The sequence below is a fragment of the Salmo salar genome, chromosome 20 (genome assembly GCF_965601325.2).
Source record: "Salmo salar chromosome 20, fSalSal1, whole genome shotgun sequence".
NCBI lineage: Eukaryota > Metazoa > Chordata > Actinopteri > Salmoniformes > Salmonidae > Salmo > Salmo salar.
The window spans coordinates 94,697,156-94,724,533 of record NC_138310.1 but is presented as its reverse complement, the minus strand read 5'-3'; the positions used below and the strand labels follow the sequence as shown (position 1 = coordinate 94,724,533).

The window sequence follows — 27,378 nt, the reverse complement described above, 5'->3', positions numbered from 1 at the left end:
GAGGTAGAGTATGTCGCTGAATACCATTTCTGTTTGGCTGTATTCTCCCTTGTATTCATTGTGAGCACAAATGTGTCTCCATTCCTTTATCAAACTCTCTGTACTGCTTTGGGTCACAAACATGGCTGTGGTTCTATGGGAATAACAACACTTGACTGTCGTGTAAAACCCTCTAGCTGTGTTCACTTAAAGTTTATATTTATTTTCTGTTCGTGCTTGACAGGCTGGCCTGTAAAAGCTGTATTAGGTTACACTTTTCAATTGTGTACAGTCAGCCATATAATGCAGTATTTTCCAAGGGAAATGTGAGCTAGGCTACAATCTGATACTCTATAACTCGCCCATGTAATAAACCAACTGAGATGTGTAGGTTAATATATACTTTATAAAATAATGGTTGAGAAAACACAGAAGGCATTATCATCTCATTATCATCTAACTTGATGTATTTACTAGTTAAGTTTAAAGGACATTTCTGTTTAGTTTGAGTTGAGTTTTAACTGATTAACAACCAAGACACACAGAGTAGTTTGTAATATTTGGCGTCCCAACCTGACCAGCAGGAGTCTCTTCACCTCGGGGACAAAATAACACATCTACGGCGGAAGTCAAGGGAAAGTGGGAGGAAAAAAAAAGCGTTCGACAAGTCTAGATTGTGAATAACACCGGTATAGCATGATGAAAACGAACTTCTGTTAGGTCAATACTTTTACAATCGGAAAATAACTTTCAAAAATAGTTTATTGTGCGGGACACATAGTCTTACTATCGAGTTCACAATGGGACTCCCAACTCTGGAGTTTAGCGATTCTTTTCTGGATAGCCCTGATTTCAGAGAACGGCTAAAATATCACGAAATAGAGTTGGACCGGACAAACAAATTCATCAAAGAACTGATCAAAGACGGGAATATGTTGATAACGGCGCTAAAGAGTAAGTATCCTTCTCATCCTCTTCATCATCTTCAAATGTCTAACTTCAAACTGTGTTGCATTGTAGCAGATAAAAAAAAGTGACTTGAATATCTAGATTGTGTGTTATCACATTTTTGGAACAAAAGCGTTTTTTTTGTGTGTGATAGGTTAAAGATACTGCAATATATTATTATTAAAGTGTAGACTAATGGTTTGTCACATCTCCTCACCGTCCAATCGGCGTCGAGTATCGTCTTTATACGACGGGAATCTTTACGCCGCTGAAGTGGAAAATTACACTTTTACTACGCGCCCCTGTCAAGCCCCGATAACAAGTGGACATTACATCTGTTCATGTTACTTTACACTTTCTCCTTCTCCTTTCTACAATACGGTCTTTTTATCCATGAATACAATTACATAGGATTTCACCATTTCAAGATTGATTTTAAAAAAAAGTAAAGCCTGAAAACGATTGAATTCCCGAGAGAGAGAGAGAGAGAGAGAGAGAGAGAGAGAGAGAGAGCAATCAGACCCATTACAGGAGATGATGATTGGGGGTCTCCCAGGCCTCTTTTTGAATTTATTTATTTTATTTTTAACCTTTATTAAACTAGGCAAGTCAGTTAAGAACAAATTCTTATTTACAAAGATGGCCTACACCGTCCAAACCCCGGATGACGCTGGGCCAATTGTCCCAATCGCGGCCAGTTGTGATACAGCCTGGAATCGAACCAGGGTGTCTGTAGTGACGCCTCAAACACTGAGATGCAGTGCCTTAGACCGCAGCGCCTCTCGGGAGCCCTCTTCAATCACTCTACAGAAGAAAGGAATAAGAATATTCAACATGTGTTAGTAGCTATGAGGACGTGCTAGTACCTATGAGTTCGCAGAGTGTGGGAATATATCTCTCTTAAGTACCTTTTTAAAAAAAAGAGTTTGGATACATTGGGTTAGTTTCCAAACACGATAGTAGTTTCTTACCCCTATTCTGCAAACCAAGCCGATAACCAATACTGACTCAGGTGAGTTTGTTGTACTGTAATTCAACATTGTAACCATATTATCCTTATAGTCAGTACCACAGTGGAAAAGAGACAGAGTTGTTAAGCAGTGGAAGGTTACTGTTTCTATCAGTGTTGTATGACTCCAGGGCCGTTTGGAACAGCAACACGATCAACACTATCCTTTTCCCTCTTTCAGCACGTACTGAAGTATATTCCCAGTGAAGACAAAAGGAATCTAACCTCTAGTTGTTTGGCCCTCTTTGCTTTAGAAGTAAGCAGAAATATAGTTCCGTGTTTAGATGGTGATGTGACTGACTACCCACCATAAGGAGACCTAAATGCGCCAATGGTGTTTTAAAGCAGTCACACAACATTACTGTTTAAGTAGCCTTCTGCGGTCCTTATTTTACTGTCTCTCAGTGGTTTCAATGTGGTGGTGCAGTAAGAATATCTTATATCTGTATGTCTCTTTATCACCTTCACTATTATCTCTATTCATATCTAGCCCCAAATGGAGAACTCTTGCTGTATGTGAAACTATACCTAAACGCAATGTGAAGCTACACACTTCACCATATTGGGTCTATCTCAGTATGCATACTACCGTGCTTCAAGCATGCAAATTGGAGCATGCATCAGTTGGAGCGTGAGTCCAAATCAAAGTTTACAAAACGGAGCGGCATTCATCAATGCAAGCTTCGATGGAAAGTATGTACAGAAATATGACCAACCACGTAGAAAACAACGCAAAATGTATTGATATCAATGGCAGCGATTATTTGGGCTGAAGCGAGAGAAAATGAACTCACGACTTCGGGAATGAAATGTTGCCCTTGCACAGCCCCTTTTATCTTGATATGTTAATAAATACATACTGTGTTATTTTGGTTTACCTGCCTACATTACCCACTAAAGTGTGCATAGATCCTAACTCCATAGTAAGTCAATAGGGCTAACTGGATAACTAGCTAGCCAGCAATAATTGGTATCTAGCTAGCTACGAATAATTCACAGCGAGTCATCTACCTTTCATAATATTAGTTTTAGGTCGTGTTTGCCTGTTAAACTAGCTAACTAGCTATATTATTACTAGATTAATTGTTAATTTGTAGCGTAGCTAGTAACATATTATATTGGCATGTTTTGATAGGGTTGACAGAGTGTTTGAAGGCTGTGTAGTAGACCATATAGTATACAATCAGTAGACACTATTTCCTTGCTTTTAGGGCCCATAATGCAATTCTTCTGAAAATGGGCGTATCGTCACAACATTTTCAGATTTGAAGAAAATGGCAGAAAATATGCAGCTGAAGACCAAAAAATGGATACAAATTAATTGCTTTAATTAATTATGACAAATGTTAAGAAAATGTTGAGCAATGTATAAAGTAATAACTTTTCAAAGTTACAGGTTATGTAACTTTAAACATCAGCTATCTGAGCAGCTAACCGATCGCTGCAGCTGTACATAGTCCATCTGTAAACAGCCCACCCAATCTACCTAACTCATCCCCATATTGTTTTTATTTACTTTTCTGCTCTTTTGCACACCAGTATTTCTACTTGCACATCATCATCTGCTCATTTATCACTCCAGTGTTAATGTTGCTAAATTGTAATTACTTCACTACTATGGCCTATTTATTGCCTTACCTCCTCATGCCATTTGCACACACTGTATACAGACATTCTTTTTTTTCTATTGTGTTATTGACTGTACACTTGTTTACTCCATGTGTAACTCTGTGTTGTTGTTTGTGTCACACTGCTTTAATTTATCTTGGCCAGGTCGCAGTTGTAAATGAGAAGTTGTTCTCAACTCGCTTACGTCACTGTTTGCACCCCAGAATCTCTACTTGCACATTCATCTTCTGCACATCAATCACTCCAGTGTTTAATTGCTATATCGTAATTACCTCGCCACTATGGCCTATTTTATTGCCTTACCTCCCTTATCTTACCTCATTTGCACACACTGTATATAGACTTTTTATTCTACTGTATTATTGACTGTATGTTTGTTTATGTGTAACTCTGTGTTGTTGTATGTGTCGAACTGCTTTGCTTTATCTTGGCCAGGTCGCAGTTGTAAATGAGAACTTGTTCTCAACCTGCCTACCTGGTTAAATAAAGGTAAAATATATATATATATTTTTTTTAATGTTGGCTGACAATTTGTTAGCTACGCTCTCCTTACGAACCGCATATCATTACAGCAGTATGTACCGGTATGTTAGTTAGCTACCTAACGTTAGTTGGCTACTAATACATCGAATATTAACTATATGCTATCTAACTAACTACCCAACGTTTATTGACTTGATTATTCACGTCATTCTTAGCTTAGCTAAGTGGTATAGTCGTTGTGCGTTCTCAATGGACATTGTTAATTCGATGCGTTTGTAAATTTGCTCTGGCTATGTACCCTGATTTCAGAGTGTGCCAAAGATCAGAATAACTGATGAATTTACGAACGCTCAACACCCGTTGAATATGGCCGGTGTCAGTAAACGTCGACAAAAAAGCGTCATTAAATTGTTGCCAGAAGCACAGTTACAGTCACCAACACTCTGGATAACATGACAGCTCTGGGAGATTAAAATGGTCAGAGTGGGGTGTTCTCTCATTATGTGTCTGGAAGTAGCTAGCAAGCTAGCCAACGTTAGCCAGTTAGCTTGGGTTCTTGACTGCCGTTCTGAGGTCAGTCTACTCCTTGGCCAGAACATCCACTGTGTGCTCTTAAAGCTCAGAGAGCAAAACACTCTGAATTTATGAATGGACAATCTGACAACGCTCTGAGTTTACGAACGCCCAGAGCGCACTCAGAATGCACTCTGGCAGTCCAGTTTGAATATCCGAACATGAAGTCTAGCAAGAGGTTGCATAGCAACAGCATCAACTTCTGGTAGACAGGCTTAGCGTTAGTACGCTCAACTGAAAGTATACCTTTCGTTTACATTATACTAAAATGAACTAATCAAGATTCTCTGGTCTGATGAAACCAAGATTCAACTTTTTGTCCTGAATGCCAAGCTTCACGTCTGGAGGAAATCTGGCACCATTCCTACGGTGAAGCATGGTGGTGGTAGCATCATGTTGCGGGGATGTTTTTGGCCCGGACTTGAACCCGATCAAACATCTCTGGAGTGACCTGAAAATAGCTGTGCAGAGATGCTCCCCATCCAACCTGACAGAGCTTGAGAGGATCTGCAGAGAAGAATGGGAGAAACTCCCCAAATACAGGTGTGCCGAACTTGTAGCGTCATACCCAAGAAGACTCGAGGCTGTAATCGCTGCCAAAGATGCTTCAAGAAAATACTGAGTAAAGGGTCTGAATACTTAGGTAAAATGTAATATGTTTTTTGTTTTTAATACATTTCAAAAATTTCTAAAATCCTGTTTTTGCTTTGTCATTATGGGTTATTGTGATGTCATTATGGGTTATTGTGATGTCATTATGGGTTATTGTGATGTCATTATGGGTTATTGTGATGTCATTATGGGGTATTGTGTGTAGATTGATAAGGGGGAAAAACGATTTAATACATTTTAGAATAAGGCTGTAACGTAAATCTAAATGTGGAAAAAGTCAAGGGGTCTGAATACTTTCCGAAGGCACTGTATATGCTCAGGTGTGGGGCATTATGGGAGTTGAAGATGGTTAGGGTTTTTCTGAGCCCTAGGAGTTAGTCAGACTGATATTCAGTCTTTATATTCATTTGAGCGGTGAAGCATCTTGATCCAGCATCTTGTTGGATGATTTGTATATTTTTTTTAAATACCTGCACCTGCTCCAAGAGCCTTAATATAAAAAAAAACATGCAGTGGATCTTCTGCTTCATGCCTCTTCCTGCCTCTTCCTGCCTCTTCCCTTACCTCTTCCTGCCTCTTCCCTTACCTCTTCCCTTACCTCTTCCTGCCTCTTCCTTTACCTCTTCCTGCCTCTTCCTTTACCTCTTCCTGCCTCTTCCTGCCTCTTCCCTTGCCTCTTCCTGCCTCTTCCTGCTCACCAACACCAGCCAGACAGCTCCAACCAACCAGGGAAAGTAAGGGGCTATACCATCCAGCCTTACACAGTGGAACTACGATGTAGAGTAGTAGAATATTTCTAGTGTTTAGAATGAGGATAAATGCATGTTCTGGTTTATAGTGTCTACCGAGCTATTAGATTCAAATAGAAGAGAGATCTGTGTGTCTCTCCACAGTCTGTTTCTCTGTGGGGATCTGAAGTGTATCATGTCATTAACTTGTCTTCTAGACTACTAATGCGACGCCAACGGATTATGGTAGTACACCCAACTTGTGCTTAGAAACTCAACAGTATGCCCTGTAGAGAGTACATTGATGACATAGTGCTGAACCAATAGCAGTGAACTTCCTCTTACTTCATCTACCATCGTTGTTGTCATCAACAGTCTCTCTTGTTAAGGTAGAGAGAGAGACACTTGCTGACATAGTGCTGAACCAATAGCAGTGAACTTCCTCTTACTTCATCTACCATCGTTGTTGTCCTCAACAGTCTCTCTTGTTAAGGTAGAGAGAGAGACACTTGCTGACATAGTGCTGAACCAATAGCAGTGAACTTCCTCTTACTTCATCTACCATCGTTGTTGTCCTCAACAGTCTCTCTTGTTAAGGTAGAGAGAGACATTGTTTCTGTTATTCCAGATGTATCACCATACTTTACCAGGCTAATGGTAGAGCCATTTGACCACAGCACTCCCTCTTAACACACTAAGAGCTATGGACCTGCTGTGTGTGGTCCATCACATTTCACTGCTAACATGCTATTATTCTTTATTTTATTTATTTTATTTCACCTTTATTTAACCAGGTATTTATATATTATATATATAACCCTTTATTTAACCAGGTAGGCTAGTTGAGAACAAGTCCTTTATTTAACCAGGTCGGCTAGTTGAGAACAAGTCCTTTATTTAACCAGGTAGGCTAGTTGAGAACAAGTCCTTTATTTAACCAGGTAGGCTAGTTGAGAACAAGTCCTTTATTTAACCAGGTAGGCTAGTTGAGAACAAGTCCTTTATTTAACCAGGTAGGCTAGTTGAGAACAAGTCCTTTATTTAACCAGGTAGGCTAGTTGAGAACAAGTCCTTTATTTAACCAGGTAGGCTAGTTGAGAACAAGTCCTTTATTTAACCAGGTAGGCTAGTTGAGAACAAGTCCTTTATTTAACCAGGTAGGCTAGTTGAGAACAAGTCCTTTATTTAACCAGGTAGGCTAGTTGAGAACAAGTCCTTTATTTAACCAGGTAGGCTAGTTGAGAACAAGTCCTTTATTTAACCAGGTAGGCTAGTTGAGAACAAGTCCTTTATTTAACCAGGTAGGCCAGTTTAGAACAAGTCCTTTATTTAACCAGGTAGGCTAGTTGAGAACAAGTCCTTTATTTAACCAGGTAGGCTAGTTGAGAACAAGTCCTTTATTTAACCAGGTAGGCTAGTTGAGAACAAGTCCTTTATTTAACCAGGTTAGGCTAGTTGAGAACAAGTCCTTTATTTAACCAGGTAGGCTAGTTGAGAACAAGTCCTTTATTTAACCAGGTAGGCTAGTTGAGAACAAGTCCTTTATTTAACCAGGTAGGCTAGTTGAGAACAAGTCCTTTATTTAACCAGGTAGGCCAGTTTAGAACAAGTCCTTTATTTAACCAGGTAGGCTAGTTGAGAACAAGTCCTTTATTTAACCAGGTAGGCTAGTTGAGAACAAGTCCTTTATTTAACCAGGTAGGCTAGTTGAGAACAAGTCCTTTATTTAACCAGGTAGGCTAGTTGAGAACAAGTCCTTTATTTAACCAGGTAGGCCAGTTGAGAACAAGTCCTTTATTTAACCAGGTAGGCTAGTTGAGAACAAGTCCTTTATTTAACCAGGTAGGCTAGTTGAGAACAAGTCCTTTATTTAACCAGGTAGGCTAGTTGAGAACAAGTCCTTTATTTAACCAGGTAGGCTAGTTGAGAACAAGTCCTTTATTTAACCAGGTAGGCTAGTTGAGAACAAGTCCTTTATTTAACCAGGTTAGGCTAGTTGAGAACAAGTCCTTTATTTAACCAGGTAGGCTAGTTGAGAACAAGTCCTTTATTTAACCAGGTAGGCTAGTTGAGAACAAGTCCTTTATTTAACCAGGTAGGCTAGTTGAGAACAAGTCCTTTATTTAACCAGGTAGGCTAGTTGAGAACAAGTCCTTTATTTAACCATGTAGGCTAGTTGAGAACAAGTCCTTTATTTAACCAGGTAGGCTAGTTGAGAACAAGTCCTTTATTTAACCAGGTAGGCTAGTTGAGAACAAGTCCTTTATTTAACCAGGTAGGCTAGTTGAGAACAAGTCCTTTATTTAACCATGTAGGCCAGTTGAGAACAAGTTCTCATTTACAATTGCGACCTGGCCAAGATAAAGCAAAGCAGTTCGACACATACAACAACACAGAGTTAGACATGGAGTAAAACAAACATACAGTCAATAATACAGTAGAAAAATAAGTCTATATACAATGTGAGCAAATGAGGTGAGATAAGGGAGGTAAAGGCAAAAAAAGGCCATGGTGGCAAAGTAAATACAATATAGCAAGTAAAACACTGGAATGGTAGATTTGACAGTAGATGAGTGTGCAAAGTAGAAATAATGGGGTGCAAAGGAGCAAAATAAATAAATACAGTAGGGGAAGAGGTAGTTGTTTGGGCTAATTATAGATGGGCTATGTACAGGTGCAGTGATCTGTGAGCTGCTCTGACAGCTGGTGCTTAAAGCTAGTGAGGGAGATAAGTGTTTCCAGTTTCAGAGATTTTTGTAGTTCGTTCCAGTCATTGGCAGCAGAGAACTGGAAGGAGAGATTCTGCTAATAACCCAGTGGTATTATTCTGCCAATAACCCAGTGGTATTATTCTGCCAATAACCCAGTGGTATTATTCTGCCAATAACCCAGTGGTATTATTCTGCCAATAACCCAGTGGTATTATTCTGCCAATAACCCAGTGGTATTATTCTGCCAATAACCCAGTGGTATTATTCTGCCAATAACCCAGTGGTATTATTCTGCCAATAACCCAGTGGTATTATTCTGCCAATAACCCTGTGGTATTATTCTGCCAATAACCCAGTGGTATTATTCTGCCAATAACCCTGTGGTATTATTCTGCCAATAACCCTGTGGTATTATTCTGCCAATAACCCAGTGGTATTATTCTGCTAATAACCCAGTGGTATTATTCTGCCAATAACCCAGTGGTATTATTCTGCCAATAACCCTGTGGTATTATTCTGCCAATAACCCAGTGGTATTATTCTGCCAATAACCCAGTGGTATTATTCTGCCAATAACCCAGTGGTATTATTCTGCCAATAACCCAGTGGTATTATTCTGCTAATAACCCAGTGGTATAATGTTACAAATAAAGATTTGTACTATTTACTTTCTACTAATAGCTATAAAGGTGTTTCAATTATATAAGCTGTTATAAACTGTTTCAATTATTAGGCCCTGAGATGTTTTCCTACGTTGTGTTCTTAATCCTTTAGGATTTTATTTATAGCCTGGCCTTTTTAAATACTAACAACATATTCTAGTCACTCCCAGTCTTCTAGATTACTAACAACATATTCTAGTCACTCCCAGTCTTCTAGATTACTAACAATGTGTTCTAGTCACTCCCAGTCCTCTAGATTACTAACAATGTGTTCTAGTCACTCCCAGTCCTCTAGATTACTAACAACATATTCTAGTTACTCCCAGTCTTCTAGATTACTGACAACATATTCTAGTTACTCCCAGTCTTCTAGATTACTGACAACATATTCTAGTTACTCCCAGTCTTCTAGATTACTGACAATGTGTTCTAGTCACTCCCAGTCCTCTAGATTACTGACAGTGTGTTCTAGTCACTCCCAGTCTTCTAGATTACTAACAACTTGTTCTAGTCACTCCCAGTCTTCTAGATTACTAACAATGTGTTCTAGTCACTCCCAGTCAGACCACGTTGATACAATGTTGCAGGTTTGCTAGAGCAAGCTTCAGGTCAGACCACATTGATACAATGTTGCAGGTTTGCTAGAGCAAGCTTCAGGTCAGACCACGTTAATACAATGTTGCAAGTTTGCTAGAGCAAGCTTCAGGTCAGACCACGTTGATACAATGTTGCAGGTTTGTTAGAGCAAGCTTCAGGTCAGACCACGTTGATACAATGTTGCAGGTTTGCTAGAGCAAGCTTCAGGTCAGACCACGTTGATACAATGTTGCAGGTTTGTTAGAGCAAGCTTCAGGTCAGGCCACATTGATACAATGTTGCAGGTTTGCTAGAGCAAGCTTCAGGTCAGGCCACATTGATACAATGTTGCAGGTTTGCTAGAGCAAGCTTCAGGTCAGACCACATTGATACAATGTTGCAGGTTTGCTAGAGCAAGCTTCAGGTCAGACCACGTTGATACAATGTTGCAGGTTTGCTAGAGCAAGCTTCAGGTCAGACCACATTGATACAATGTTGCAGGTTTGCTAGAGCAAGCTTCAGGTCAGACCACGTTGATACAATGTTGCAGGTTTGTTAGAGCAAGCTTCAGGTCAGGCCACATTGATACAATGTTGCAGGTTTGCTAGAGCAAGCTTCAGGTCAGACCACATTGATACAATGTTGCAGGTTTGCTAGAGCAAGCTTCAGGTCAGACCACGTTGATACAATGTTGCAGGTTTGTTGCAGACTGGCCATGCATAGCCAATGTGATTTATATGACATTTATTTTAATCAGGATATTTTCTACCTGCAGGCTGCAATGTTTTTCTTTGTTGGCTTTATATAGGCTATTTTCACACATTTGGCAATGGCAATAGAAGATACTTAAAAAAAAAAATCATTTTCATTATGATTTGGACAGAATTTTGATTAACTACATGACAATGATTGTGAGATATGAAGACATTCCTATAAATGTAATTAAACTGTTTCAGAAACATTTGCATATGAAAACCATAAACGGGACGCGGATCTACATAGGTAATAGTCTGCCATTTGGGAAGCATTATAAAACTAAACTAAACTAGGTGTTGGAAGTAGCAGGGTGTGTGCTGATTGACACGTCTCAACCTGCTTCAGACTCAGTTAGCTAACAGGAAGGAATCAGGACAGAAACACTGAGCCAGTCGCGCTACCTGTGGTCATTGTGAAGTACTCGCCTGAGAAAAATAGTTGAGCTATAAAGTGTGCTTGTCTGTCTCGCTTTGTGCATTATGAAATGCAAAAACATGCTTGGGCTACAGTAGACTTACATCTGTATTTACAGTTGAGCTGCTACAATGTCTAGGCCTGTCATATGCTCTCTTCAGGGTTACAGCTCTGACTGACTGTTTGTCTGTTTAAGGAATAGCTTTCTTTCTTCTACTTTTGTTGTTCAGGGTGGTGAGTTTCTAGCTGATGGTCACGTGGTCGCCCTGGAGACAGACGCACTCTGTACCCAGGGGGCTGCTGGTCACGTGGTCGCCCTGGAGACAGACGCACTCTGTACCCAGGGGGCTGCTGGTCACGTGGTCGCCCTGGAGACAGACGCACTCTGTACCCAGGGGGCTGCTGGTCACGTGGTCGCCCTGGAGACAGACGCACTCTGTACCCAGGGGGCTGCTGGTCACGTGGTCGCCCTGGAGACAGACACACTCAGCACAGCATGATGCTAGTATTATCTGGTGCTGGTTAGTATTATCTGGTGCTGGTCTCCACAGCATGATGTTAGTATTATCTGGTGCTGGTCTCCACAGCATGATGCTAGTATTATCTGGTGCTGGTCTCCACAGCACAGCATGATGCTAGTATTATCTGGTGCTGGTCTTCACAGCATGATGCTAGTATTATCTGGTGCTGGTCTCCACAGCATGATGCTAGTATTATCTGGTGCTGGTCTCCACAGCATGATGCTAGTATTATCTGGTGCTGGTATCCACAGCACAGCATGATGCTAGTATTATCTGGTGCTGGTCTTCACAGCATGATGCTAGTATTATCTGGTGCTGGTCTCCACAGCATGATGCTAGTATTATCTGGTGCTGGTCTCCACAGCACAGCATGATGCTAGTATTATCTGGTGCTGGTCTCCACAGCATGATGCTAGTATTATCTGGTGCTGGTCTTCACAGCATGATGCTAGTATTATCTGGTGCTGGTCTCCACAGCATGATGCTAGTATTATCTGGTGCTGGTCTCCACAGCATGATGCTAGTATTATCTGGTGCTGGTCTTCACAGCATGATGCTAGTATTATCTGGTGCTGGTCTTCACAGCATGATGCTAGTATTATCTGGTGCTGGTCTTCACAGCATGATGCTAGTATTATCTGGTGCTGGTCTTCACAGCACAGCATGATGCTAGTATTATCTGGTGCTGGTCTCCACAGCACAGCATGATGCTAGTATTATCTGGTGCTGGTCTCCACAGCACAGCATGATGCTAGTATTATCTGGTGCTGGTCTCCACAGCATGATGCTAGTATTATCTGGTGCTGGTCTCCACAGCACAGCATGATGCTAGTATTATCTGGTGATGGTCTCCACAGCATGATGCTAGTATTATCTGGTGATGGTCTTCACAGCATGATGCTAGTATTATCTGGTGCTGGTCTTCACAGCATGATGCTAGTATTATCTGGTGCTGGTCTCCACAGCATGATGCTAGTATTATCTGGTGCTGGTCTCCACAGCATGATGCTACTATTATCTGGTGCTGGTCTCCACAGCACAGCATGATGCTAGTATTATCTGGTGCTGGTCTTCACAGCATGATGCTGGTATTATCTGGTGCTGGTCTCCACAGTATGATGCTAGTATTATCTGGTGCTGGTCTCCACAGCACAGCATGATGCTAGTATTATCTGGTGCTGGTCTTCACAGCATGATGCTAGTATTATCTGGTGCTGGTCTCCACAGCACAGCATGATGCTAGTATTATCTGGTGCTGGTCTCCACAGCATGATGCTAGTATTATCTGGTGCTGGTCTCCACAGCACAGCATGATGCTAGTATTATCTGGTGCTGGTCTTCACAGCATGATGCTAGTATTATCTGGTGCTGGTCTTCACAGCACAGCATGATGCTAGTATTATCTGGTGCTGGTCTCCACAGCACAGCATGATGCTAGTATTATCTGGCGCTGGTCTCCACAGCACAGCATGATGTTAGTATTATCTGGTGCTGGTCTTCACAGCATGATGCTAGTATTATCTGGTGCTGGTCTCCACAGCACAGCATGATGCTAGTATTATCTGGTGCTGGTCTTCACAGCATGATGTTAGTATTATCTGGTGATGGTCTTCACAGCATGATGCTAGTATTATCTGGTGCTGGTCTTCACAGCATGATGCTAGTATTATCTGGTGCTGGTCTTCACAGCACAGCATGATGCTAGTATTATCTGGTGCTGGTCTTCACAGCATGATGTTAGTATTATCTGGTGCTGGTCTCCACAGCATGATGCTAGTATTATCTGGTGATGGTCTCCACAGCATGATGCTAGTATTCTCTAATTTCTACTGTAACACTTCACGGTCAGCGCCACACTATTACAGCTTGTTTCACATGCTTCATATTCACACCTCACTCAGGTCAAGTTGAATGATGAGGTCCGTGCTGCTAGTATAAGAGGCATGCGGTGGACAGTAGAGGGAGGCTCCAAGGTGACAGTTTGAGCACTTCCTTCCAGAGCTCTGACAACTTTTGAAAGATAATGAGAAGCGTATTATTTTGAATTACCAAATTAATTCTTAGCTTGCTAAAAAAACACCAGGTTATTGATGATTTAAGATGATATTTCTCAGAATGTGACAGCGCGCTGACAGAATGAGAAGTCGTATCGCTTCGTCCTCTAGCTAGCGATGCTCGTCTAATGTCGTTACACTGGAGGCAAATGCTTTGATTGACGACTGCCACAACTATTCTGGTCTGACAGACTCTCTGACACTTGCCGTGTCAGATGAGGATTTTCCTTCTTTTTCCTATAACCCCAAGCAAACCTCCAGCTTCCAAGAAAGGCATGTTTGAACTGGGCCCAGATTCCACTGCCGATAATGATGTTATCGCCACCCTTTCCAGTCTTATCAATACACGGTCTGATGTCATAGAGAAAATGGTCGGCGACGACGCAATAAAAATCGAGGGCAGTTCGATTAAACAGTTCACTTTGCATGCATGGAAATCAAGGATGTTAAGAAGAAGGTCGCCCACATCGAAAAGCGTGTCGTTAAAGACGAGGGGAAAGATGGACTTGTGCCAAAGAAGAATCTCAGATCTTGAAAGTTATGGAATCTGAGACTGTATGGAGTTCCCGAAGCAGATGGGGAGAACGTGCGGCAGGAGACCATCAAAGTCTGCCAAGCTATCCTACCTGAGGAGAAGGCTAAGCTAGCAGACACTGTACATTGCCTCAGCATGAGAAGGCAGTGTGACTCCAAGCCCAGATGTATCGTTCCTCAGTTCACATCACGGATCTACAGGGATGCCACTTGGAAAGCAGCCAAGAAATCTACCTTCCTACGTGACAACAACTCTGGTTTGCTGAAGACCACTTGAAAGCAGACAGAGAAAAGGAGAGAGAAATTGTGGCCAGCCGTGGAAAAAGCACGAAAAGAAGGTCAAAGCGGCTTCATCGGAGGGTGCGCTTTCATCGACGGATCTGAAATCAACCTTCCTCCTTGAGGACTGTCATGGACTGTGCCTGGTGGTCAACATAGGCTACCTAGATAGCTACCTCTGATGTGAGCAGATCCCACTCCCGGCTCTACGGTGATTTAACCTTCGTTCTAACTGCTCAGGACTACTGGAGAAATGGATGTTCACTATTGTATTTGTTCTCTCACTTCTGATATGTTTACCTGCAGTAATAGGCAGTGAGCAAGATCTTTTGTTGTTTCTTGTTCTGGCAGTTAGCTTTGTTATGCTAAACTATTCTCACTCAATCATTTATATCTATATTGTGTGCAGCGCTGGTTTCTTTTCAGATTTACTCGATTTGCGACTTGTTGTTTAGCTCTTAGTACTTTCTGTTCTATATTCCACGTTGTCGTTGTCTATAGTTTCACTCAATGTTAGGGGGTTAAGACGTAATGTAAAACGAAAAGCAATATTTTTAATTGCCAAACAGATTATTATTATTTTTTTCTCCAAGAGTCTCATTCAGTTTCTACTGACGTCAACTTCTGGAGATCTCAGTGGGGTAATGTTGTATGTCTCTCTCATGGTTCTGAACGCTCTGCTGGAGTTACCACTCTAAAGAATAACTTCAATGGAAGTATTTTGCACTCCGACTGTGACCCTTCTGGTCACTTTCTTTGTCTTGTCATCAACTGTAACAACCGCATCATTATTATTCCCAACATTTATGGGTTCAATTCCAAACTTGAAAATGATCACTTACTTGAATCTTTAGAAAAGCATATTCTCCATTGGCTAACCAAGTTCCCTAATGCTTTACATATAGTAGCTGGGGATTTTAATATTTTTCTGAATAATTTAATTGATAGATGGCCTCTGGGACAGTCCACTACTATGAATACAAGTTTGAGGCAGTTTATGGAAAGGTTTGATATTATAGATATTTGGAGAGTAAAGTTTCCTAATGACAAGTCTTTCACATGGAGTAATAAGGCACAATCCAGACAATCATTCATAGATTTTTGGCTGGTGTCTAAATGTTTTGATAAACAGGGTATTTCTGTTAACATCCTGGCCGCTCCCCTTACTGATCATAGAGCTGTTTATATTGACTACACAGTTTATCTCTGATAATGGCCTTGGCAGAGCATCCTACTGGAAGCTTAATAGCTCTATATTAAAACATGAGTTGGTCAAGATGGAGATAAACAATTTAATTACACACTTTTGGAACAAAGCTATAAATGACAATTCATACAGTAATAACGGGGAGCTTTTTAAATATGAGGTTGGAAAATATTTAAGAAAATACGGGAGTTTTCTTGCCAAGATGAGGAGAGCTGAAGAAGAAAGTGTAATTACAAAGATCACCTCTCTTGTTCAAAAGACTGTTGAAAGTCTCAGAGGAGGACAAGTCTGTTCTGTTTGAGCTACAACACAAGTTGGATGATATGTATGAACTGAAAGCAGAGGGAGCCTGTATGAACTGAAAACAGAGGGAGCCTGTATGAACTGAAAGCAGAGGGAGCCTGTATGATCTGAAAGCAGAGGGAGCCTGTATAAACTGAAAGCAGAGGGAGCCTGTATGAACTGAAAGCAGAGGGAGCCTGTATAAACTGAAAGCAGAGGGAGCCTGTATGAACTGAAAGCAGAGGGAGCCTGTATAAACTGAAAGCAGAGGGAACCTGTATGAACTGAAAGCAGAGGGAGCCTGTATGAACTGAAAGCAGAGGGAGCCTGTATGATCTGAAAGCAGAGGGAGCCTGTATGAACTGAAAGCAGAGGGAGCCTGTATGAACTGAAAGCAGAGGGAGCCTGTATGAACTGAAAGCAGAGGGAGCCTGTATGAACTGAAAGCAGAGGGAGCCTGTATGAACTGAAAGCAGAGGGAGCCTGTATGAACTGAAAGCAGAGGGAGCCTGTATGAACTGAAAGCAGAGGGAGCCTTTGTCAGATCTAGGAAAAAGTGGCTAGAGGAGGGTGAAAAAAAGGAATGTTATTTTTTGAGGTTAGAAAAATACCACTCTAAAATTAATACAATTCATCAATTAAATATTAATGGTCTCATAATAGATGATCCCAAATGAATCTCTAACTTTAGTTGCAACTTCTACAGGAATTGATATATAGTTCTAAGTATTGTGAGCTTTCATCCACTCTTTTTTTTTTGACTCTCTGGGGGGGTGAAATCAATTGGGGAGGCTGAGAGGGAACAGTGTGATGACCCTATTATAGTTGAAGAGATCATGTATTCTATTGAACACCTTCAAAATAATACGTCTCCTGGGACTGATGGTATATCTGCTGAATTTCACCAAACATTTTCTCAACAGTTGGCCCCATTTCTGTTGGAGGTCTTTTCTGAAAGCATTACAAATAATGCTCTCCCTCCCAGTTTGACTCAAGGTCTGTGTCACGGCTTTCTTCGTCGGAGGACGATATAGCGAAATCGTCGTCTGAAAAGGTGGACCAATATGCAGCAGAGTTGGTGTTCATTTTCTTAATTTATTAAAGAACGTTGAACACGAGAAACAAGAAAACAATAAGCACGACCAATGACAGTTTTGCAGGCTCACAAAACACGCAATGCAAAAACAATCTCCCACAAATACAAGTCAAACACACCCAACTAATATAGGACTTCCAATCAAAGGCAACACCAAACAGCTGCCTTCAATTGGAAGTCCACCCCAATTAACTCAACATAGAAACACACTCACTAGACTACACATAGAAATACCTAAACATAGACCATAACTCAAAACCCGGAAATAATAAATCAAACACCCTCCTAACTAACACACCACCCTGAACCACATAAAACAAATACCCTCTGCCACGTCCTGACCAAACTACAATAACAATTAACCCTTATACTGGCCAGGACGTGACAGTACCCCCCCCTTAAAGGTGCTAACCCCTAGAAGCACCTTAAAAATAAAACAATTAAAAAAAATAAAACACAACCCCAAACAACAAAACAAAATTTCCCCTCTACTAAAAGGGACGGAAGGGAGGGTGGCTGCCGTCAACGACGGCACTGTGCTACACCCCCCCTCCCCAACCCACCTATATCAGGAGGTGGCTCCGGTTCTGGCCGTTCCAGGCAGTCGGGCCACTCTGGCAGCTCGGGGCAGTCTGGTCAGTCTGGCAGCTCGGGGCAGTCTGGCAGCTCGGGGCAGTCTGGCAGCTCGGGGCAGTCTGGCCACTCTGGCAGCTCGGGGCAGTCTGGCCACTCTGGCAGCTCCTGACTAGTGGGTGGCTCTGGCGACTCCTCACTGACGGGCAGCTCTGGCGATTCCTCACTGACGGGCGGCACTGGTGACTGTTGACTGGCGGGCGGCACTGGTGACTGTTGACTGGCGGGCGGCACTGGTGACTGTTGACTGGCGGGCGGCACTGGTGACTGTTGACTGGCGGGCGGCACTGGTGACTGTTGACTGGCGGGCGGCTCTGGTGACTGTTGACTGGCGGGCGGCTCTGGTGACTGTTGACTGGCGGGCCGCTCTGGTGACTGTTGACTGGCGGGCAGCTCTGGTGACTGTTGACTGGCGGGCAGCTCTGGTGACTGTTGACTGGGTTTACGCACTTGAAGCCTGGTGCGTGGTGCTGGTACTGGGCGTACCAGATTGGGAACACGCACCTCCAGGCTAGTGCGGGGAGCGGGAACAGGACGAGTCGGACTGGGTTGACGCACTTCCGGGTCCGCACGAGAGACAGGAGCTGGAAACCCAGGGCTATGGAGGCGCACAGTCGGTCTTGATCTTACCTCCTGCACAACCCGTCTTGGCTGGATGGAACTAGTAGCCCTGTACGAGCGGGGTGCTTGTACAGGGCAGACTGGGCTGTGCAGGGGCCTGATGGTAGCCGTGCGTAGAGCGGGAGTTGGGTAGCCTGGTCCTCGGAGGCGTACCGGCGACCAGATGCGCTGCACAGGCATCCTCCTACCAGGCTGGATGCCCGCTCTAGCACGGCACCTGCGAGGGGCTGGAATAACGCGCACCGGACTGTGCGTGCGTATTGGTGAGATAGTGCGCTCCTCAGCGAAACATGGCGCTCTCCACCTCATACGCTCCTCCATATAACCACGGGTAGCTGGCTTCCGGCTCTTCCTAGGCCTAGCCAAACTACCCGTGTGCCCCCCCCAAAAAATGTCTTGGGGGTGCCTCTCGTGCTTCAACGCCAGTCTTGATCCTCGGAAACGTTCCCGGTCCTCACCAGCCATACTCCATGGGCCTTTTCCGGCCATAACCTGCTCCCATGTCCATCTCTCCACATAGTCCAACTCATAATCCCACTGCTCCTTCCTCTGCTGCTTGGTCCTGGTTTGGTGGGAGATTCTGTCACGGCTTTCTTCGTCGGAGGACGATATAGCGAAATCGTCGTCTGAAAAGGTGGACCAATATGCAGCAGAGTTGGTGTTCATTTTCTTAATTTATTAAAGAACGTTGAACACGAGAAACAAGAAAACAATAAGCACGACCAATGACAGTTTTGCTCACAAAAAACACGCAATGCAAAAACAATCTCCCACAAATACAAGTCAAACACACCCAACTAATATAGGACTTCCAATCAAAGGCAACACCAAACAGCTGCCTTCAATTGGAAGTCCACCCCAATTAACTCAACATAGAAACACACTCACTAGACTACACATAGAAATACATAAACATAGACCATAACTCAAAACCCGGAAATAATAAATCAAACACCCTCCTAACTAACACACCACCCTGAACCACATAAAACAAATACCCTCTGCCACGTCCTGACCAAACTACAATAACAATTAACCCTTATACTGGCCAGGACGTGACAGTCTGATTACATTCATCCCTAAGCCCAAGAAAGACTTGCTTCTACTCGATAATTGGCGTCCAATCTATCTGCTCAATAACGACTACAAAATATTAGCCTCTATATTTATAAAAAGAATGAAGGCAGTATTGGACTCCATTATAGAAGAGACCCAATCTGGCTTCATGAGGAACAGACATATATCTAATAATATCCGACTGGTGTTAGACCTTATTGACTATTCTATTCTAATCTTCCAAGATAGTTTTATTGTCTTCTTCGACTTTTATGAAGCCTTTGATACAGAGTAACATGAGTTTCTATTTCTCTCCCTTGAGAAATTTGGTTTTGAGGAATTATTTTGTAGTACTATTCAAACTCTTTATATGAATTGGAACAGTTCCATTAAATTAAAGCATGGCACTAGATTGGCACTAGATTTGATTTGAAAAGAGGAATTAGGCAAGGTTGCCCAATTTCGCCTTACCTCTTCCTGCTCGCAACTCAACTTCGTACAAGTGTGGTTAAATCCAGAAATATAAAAGGGATCTCTATTGCTGACAGAGATATTAAAGGGGATCTCTATTGCTGACAGAGATATTAAAGGGGATCTCTATTGCTGACAGAGATATTAAAGGGGTGCTCTATTGCTGACAGAGATATTAAAGGGGATCTCTATTGCTGACAGAGATATTAAAGGGGATCTCTATTGCTGACAGAGATATTAAAGGGGATCTCTATTGCTGACAGAGATATTAAAGGGGATCTCTATTGCTGACAGAGATATTAAAGGGGATCTCTATTACTGACAGAGATATTATCATCAGTCAGCTAGCAGATGACACCACCCTCTTTATGAAAGATGCTGACCAGATTCCTAGAGCAGTCAATGTTGTAAATATTTTTTCCAAAGCATCTGGTCTTTGCCTAAACCTTAATAAGTGTTAATTGTTTGCTGTTAGAGACTGTGTGATACCCTCTGTATGCAATATTCCAGTCAAGGAAAAAGTACCATACCTTGGGATTACCATATCTACGGATCATCAGAAAAGATGCTCATTACATTTCATACCTATTATTGAAAATAACAAAAAGTTGAACCATTGGTTGCAAAGGGATTTATCCTTGAAAGGTCAAGTATTGCTTTCTAAAGCTGAAGTTATCTCCAGACTTACTTATGCAGCCCAGTCTCTACATCTTCACAACAAAATAGGTAAACCAGGTGCTTTTCAACTTCATCTGGAAAAATCGTACACATTATATTAGGAAATCTGTCGCTATGTACACATATGAATACGGTGGGGTGGCAGAGTATCCTAGTGGTTGGACTAGTAACCGAAAGGTTGCAAGATCGAATCCCCGAGCTGACAAGGTAAAAATCTGTCGTTCTGCCCCTGAACAAGGCAGTTAACCCACTGTTCCTAGGCCGTCATTGAAAATAAGAATTCATTTTTAATTGACTTGCCAAGTTAAATAAAGGTAAAATAAATAAATGGTGTTCTACATTTTCTTGATTTTCCTACTTTGAATAATACTTAAGATAAATTGGGCTAAACATTTCTTAAAGAATCGAACTTCAATTTGGGATTTCATCCCTCATTATTTCTTCTCCTGTTTTGGTGACTTCAATTTTATGTTACTTTGTAACTAGAGTAACTATAACATTGATCAGATTCCTACTAAATGATCTGCGTTTCAAAACATTAGAAGATATAATGAGAGATGAAATCCCAAATTGAAGTTCGATTCCTTAAGAAATGTTTATCCCCAATTTATCTTAAGTATTATTCAAAGTAGGAAAATCTAAAAAATGTAGAACACCATTTATTTATTTTTTGCGTGGTCGTTAATAGATAAACATGTTTTTCCCCGCATAAATATTTAATTTGGAACAAAAAGGATATTTTGTATAGAAACACGTCTTAATATTTTAAGAACTGGTTCAATAATCATATCCTGCCGGTTGAGTCAACTTTATAATGTAGAAGGATTGTTACTCAATTGTGAGGAATTTTTATCTCGCTAAAATATCTCTGTAACACTTAGAGAGTTCGCTATATTGTTTGATGCTATTCCATCTGGAAATCTCATGTGGTTTAGAGGTGTAGCCAGACCTCACCTTGTTGACCTACCCTCGCTTAATCCAGTTGACTCTCCAATAGGGAAAATTAGTTTCTCCTTGCTCCCTCAGAACAACAGATCTATACGTGCTTTATTTCAATGGGATATTGTATCCATTCCTTATGTCATAAGTTACTGGAATACATTGGTCACTAATATCTGTTGGGAAAAAGCGTCTGGTTATTACCACACAAATACCTGCTTGTTAACAAGGTGAAAGAGGTCTCTTTCAGAATGATCCATAAGTGTTACCCTGCGAATCATTACCTGAAGAAACTCAAAAAATACATTAACATTGATTGTACTTTTTGTGTTGAGCATCCAAAAACAGTTTCTCATTAATTTTGGCATTTGTCTACATGTAAAACAATTATGGAAAGACATTCACAGTTTTATAATTGTTAATATTCTTGATGACTTTTGTTTTGTTATGGGAGAATGTGCTGCTGGGTTTCCTTAACTATAATAGAGTAAATCTAATTGTTCTAATGGCAAACTTTCATATTCATAAATTTAAATTCACTAATAAAAAACCACTCTCCGATGTGTTTTCTAGAAGGAAAATCAAACAGTACATTAAGACCATTCTACATTCTTCTAATAGGAAAGGGGTAAACAAATCAACATGTTTTAAAGTCTTTGTATATTCTGTAATGTGTTGTACCCCCCAATCAGATGTTATCATTGTCTGTTTGTATACTCCTTGTATGTACACTGGTTTTTCTGCAATAAAAAAAACAAAACAATGGTGATTTTTTAATGTTTTATAATAAATTTGTGGACAGTAAATGATGAGGCCCATGCTGCTAATGTTAAATGTGGTAGACAGTGAATGATGAGGCCCATGCTGCTAATGTTAAATGTGGTAGACAGTGAATGATGAGGCCCATGCTGCTAATGTTAAAGACATGTGGTCGACAGTGAATGATGAGGCCCATACTGCTAATGTTAAAGACATGTGGTCGACAGTGAATGATGAGGCCCATACTGCTAATGTTAAAGACATGTGGTCGACAGTGAATGATGAGGCCCATACTGCTAATGTTAAAGACATGTGGTGGTGCATTGTGGGTTGACACTGTATAGCCTAGGCTAGTATTGTACTCGGCGGGGATAGGATGGCGGCAATTCTTTGTCTCGCCTAGGGCGTTATATCTGCCAGGACCGGGCCTGATCAGCGTTGATTAGTCTAAAAATAAAAATTAAGAAAATATTCTGTATGAAACTATACCGTGCCATGTTGGAGAGGATTGGTGTATTGCCACTTGACACAACATTAGAGCATTATAGGCCTCGGGGCCAGAACAACATTGTCCACTGCTGTTGAATGAATCAATGGAAAGAGCATTGTATAAAAGTAGAATCCGATTTTTTTTTAAAAACAGATAAAAATACACCTTATGGAACAGCGGGGATTGTGAAGAGACACACACACACATTGTATAAAAGAAAGTCCACACATCAAAGATGTTTTTACTGAAGTGCCGTAGCCTATAGCGCTCTACAGACAATACATACTGACAAGGAGGAAACAGGTTTACCCCATAATGACAAGGAGGAAACAGGTTTACAGGTTTACCCCATAATGACAAGGAGGAAACAGGTTTACCCCATAATGACAAGGAGGAAACAGGTTTACCCCATAATGACAAGGTGGAAACAGGTTTACCCCATAATGACAAGGAGGAAACAGGTTTACCCCATAATGACAAGGAGGAAACAGGTTTACCCCATAATGACAAGGAGGAAACAGGTTTACCCCATAATGACAAGGAGGAAACAGGTTTACCCCATAATGACAAGGAGGAAACAGGTTTAAACAATACCCCATAATGACAAGGTTAAACCAAGATGAAACCAAGATTGAACTCTCAACCTGAATGCCAAGCGTCACGTCTGGAGGAAACCTGGCACCGTCCCTTATGTGGATTATGGTTGTAGCAGCATCATGCTGTGGGGTTGTTTTTCAGCGGCAGGGACTGGGAGACTAGTCAGGATCGAGGGAAAGATGAACGGAGCAAAGTACAGAGAGATCCTTGATGAAAACCTGCTCCAGAGCACTCAGGACCTCAGACTGGGGTGAAGGTTCACCTTCCGACAGGACAATGACCCTAAGCACACAGCCAAGACAATGCAGGAGTGGCTTGTGGACAAGTCTCTGAATGTCCTTGAATGACCCAACCAGAGACCTGACTTGAACCCGATGGAACATCTCTTCAGAGACCTGAAAATAGCTGTGCAGCAACGCTCTCCATCCAACCTGACAGCACTTGAGAAGATCTGCAGAGAAGAATGGGAGAAACTTGTAGCTTTGTCATTTTGGGGTATTGTGATGTTATTTTGGGGTATTGTGATGTCATTTTGGGGTATTGTGATGTCATTTTAGGGTATTGTGATGTCATTATGGGGTATTGTGATGTCATTATGGGGTATTGTGATGTCATTATGGGGTATTGTATGTAGATTGATGAGGGGGGAAAAAAGTAATCCATTTTAGAATAAGGCGTAACGTAACGAAATGTGTAAAAAGTTCCGAATGCATTGTATGTATATATATATGCATTTCACACACAATCATAATTTTGTATTCTCTTTATATTTGAAATCCAGCAGTCTGTTGAAACGTCCAATGAATCCACAAATGTAGTCAAACATTGTCTGAGACAAAATCCTTTAGTATTATAAAAGATCAACATAATTGGTTATGGTACATAAATACCTTTAAATGATCAGCCAGTGTAAACAAATGTTTCTGAAATGAATGGAAGCCACAGTCATGGAATGTCATTTATTTTCTTTAATTAAGTAATTGGCACAGATTGGATAGCAGAACAAGCATATCCTGCTGCGAATTGATAACATGGACGACTCACTGACTGGAAGTGGAATATGAGCTGTCTATTTGATTTGGGATATACTGTACAATTATATTGTCACTGTATCTAAAGGAATACTTTCAGCAAAGCCTTCAAAAAATGTCATTGTAATTGCTATTAAGCTCAGAAACATATCAATTATACAACAGCAATTTGTTCAACAACACAACACTTTCCCACTATATATATATATACTTTCCCCATCAGGTTCTCAGGAACATCAGAAGTTCAGCAATTTCACTTTCCACATTTTCTCTTTAATGTGTGCAGTTATCCCACATACCTCCATTACCAGAGTCTTTTCAAGTGCAGAAATACTTTGAACTGAAGACGTGAATGTCAAAGAAAGAGAGAGAGAGAAAGAAAGAAAGAGAGATAGAGAGAGGGGGAGAGAACGAGAGAGAGAGTAGGACAGAGTGAGAGAGTGAGTGGGAGAGAGAGAGGAGAGGGGGAGGAGAGAGAACAATAGATGTGTCATATTTGTCAGTAGTTAATGTGTGTTTAGCATGGCGGCTTGACCTTGATGTGGGATTTACACCTAAAATAATGTTCAGAAGTGACAATTGTTCTACTATTAGTAAGAAAATACAATCTCCTTAAATAATACATACAAATAGTTAACTTCCAACTCAATAGACATTCCACACACACACACACACTCACACACTCTACACACACTACACACACACACACACCACACACCACACCACACACACACACACACACCACACACCACACACACACACACACACCACACACACACACACAACACACACACACTACACACACACACACCACACACCACACACTACACACACACACACACACACCACACACCACACACACACACACACTACACACACACACACACACACACACCACACACTGAGTAGCATCTCTGATTGAAGAGGGTTAAATACCTGTTCTCTTTAATATCTGAGACCAACGCTCACCTTCCTCTGACTAGGATAGAGATACCAACGCTCACCTTCCGCTGACTGGGATAGAGATACCAACGCTCACCTTCCGCTGACTAGGATAGAGATACCAACGCTCACCTTCCGCTGACTGGGATAGAGATACCAACGCTCACCTTCCTCTGACTAGGATAGAGATACCAACGCTCACCTTCCTCTGACTGGGATAAAGATACCAACGCTCACCTTCCGCTGACTAGGATAGAGATACCAACGCTCACCTTCCGCTGACTAGGATAGAGATACCAACGCTCACCTTCCGCTGACTAGGATAAAGATACCAACGCTCACCTTCCGCTGACTAGGATAGAGATACCAACGCTCACCTTCCGCTGACTAGGATAGAGATACCAACGCTCACCTTCCTCTGACTAGGATAGAGATACCAACGCTCACCTTCCGCTGACTAGGATAGAGATACCAACGCTCACCTTCCGCTGACTGGGGATAGAGATACCAACGCTCACCTTCCTCTGACTGGGGATAAAGATACCAACGCTCACCTTCCGCTGACTGGGGATAGAGATACCAACGCTCACCTTCCGCTGACTGGGATAGAGATACCAACGCTCACCTTCCTCTGACTGGGGATAGAGATACCAACGCTCACCTTCCTCTGACTGGGGATAAAGATACCAACGCTCACCTTCCGCTGACTAGGATAGAGATACCAACGCTCACCTTCCTCTGACTAGGATAAAGATACCAACGCTCACCTTCCGCTGACTGGGGATAGAGATACCAACGCTCACCTTCCGCTGACTGGGATAGAGATACCAACGCTCACCTTCCTCTGACTGGGGATAGAGATACCAACGCTCACCTTCCTCTGACTGGGGATAAAGATACCAACGCTCACCTTCCGCTGACTAGGATAGAGATACCAACGCTCACCTTCCGCTGACTGGGGATAAAGATACCAACGCTCACCTTCCGCTGACTGGGGATAAAGATACCAACGCTCACCTTCCGCTGACTGGGGATAAAGATACCAACGCTCACCTTCCGCTGACTAGGATAGAGATACCAACGCTCACCTTCCGCTGACTAGGATAGAGATACCAACGCTCACCTTCCGCTGACTAGGATAGAGATACCAACGCTCACCTTCCGCTGACTAGGATAGAGATACCAACGCTCACCTTCCGCTGACTAGGATAAAGATACCAACGCTCACCTTCCGCTGACTAGGATAGAGATACCAACGCTCACCTTCCGCTGACTAGGATAGAGATACCAACGCTCACCTTCCTCTGACTAGGATAGAGATACCAACGCTCACCTTCCGCTGACTAGGATAGAGATACCAACGCTCACCTTCCGCTGACTAGGATAGAGATACCAACGCTCACCTTCCGCTGACTGGGGATAGAGATACCAACGCTCACCTTCCGCTGACTAGGATAGAGATACCAACGCTCACCTTCCTCTGACTGGGGATAAAGATACCAACGCTCACCTTCCTCTGACTAGGATAGAGATACCAACGCTCACCTTCCGCTGACTAGGATAAAGATACCAACGCTCACCTTCCGCTGACTAGGATAGAGATACCAACGCTCACCTTCCGCTGACTAGGATAGAGATACCAACGCTCACCTTCCTCTGACTAGGATAGAGATACCAACGCTCACCTTCCGCTGACTAGGATAGAGATACCAACGCTCACCTTCCGCTGACTGGGATAAAGATACCAACGCTCACCTTCCGCTGACTAGGATAGAGATACCAACGCTCACCTTCCGCTGACTAGGATAGAGATACCAACGCTCACCTTCCGCTGACTAGGATAGAGATACCAACGCTCACCTTCCGCTGACTAGGATAGAGATACCAACGCTCACCTTCCGCTGACTAGGATAAAGATACCAACGCTCACCTTCCGCTGACTAGGATAGAGATACCAACGCTCACCTTCCGCTGACTAGGATAGAGATACCAACGCTCACCTTCCTCTGACTAGGATAAAGATACCAACGCTCACCTTCCGCTGACTAGGATAGAGATACCAACGCTCACCTTCCTCTGACTGGGATAGAGATACCAACGCTCACCTT

The 27,378-nt window shown here is 42.2% G+C and overlaps 1 protein-coding gene across 2 annotated transcripts in view; it reads left to right on the top strand.

The window, feature by feature from the left end:
• The first annotated feature begins 589 nt into the window (after nt 1-589).
• arhgap42b (Rho GTPase activating protein 42b) overlaps nt 590-27,378 on the top strand; it is a 235,189-nt gene continuing 208,400 nt past the window's right edge. Inside the window, exon 1 of one of the 2 annotated variants that reach the window (XM_045704171.2) lies at nt 590-933. In XM_045704171.2, coding sequence (XP_045560127.2) covers nt 780-933 — 154 coding nt within the window. In that variant the 5' untranslated portion in view covers nt 590-779. The remainder of the gene's footprint in view (nt 934-27,378) is intronic. The other variant, XM_045704173.2, reaches the window with a different exon arrangement.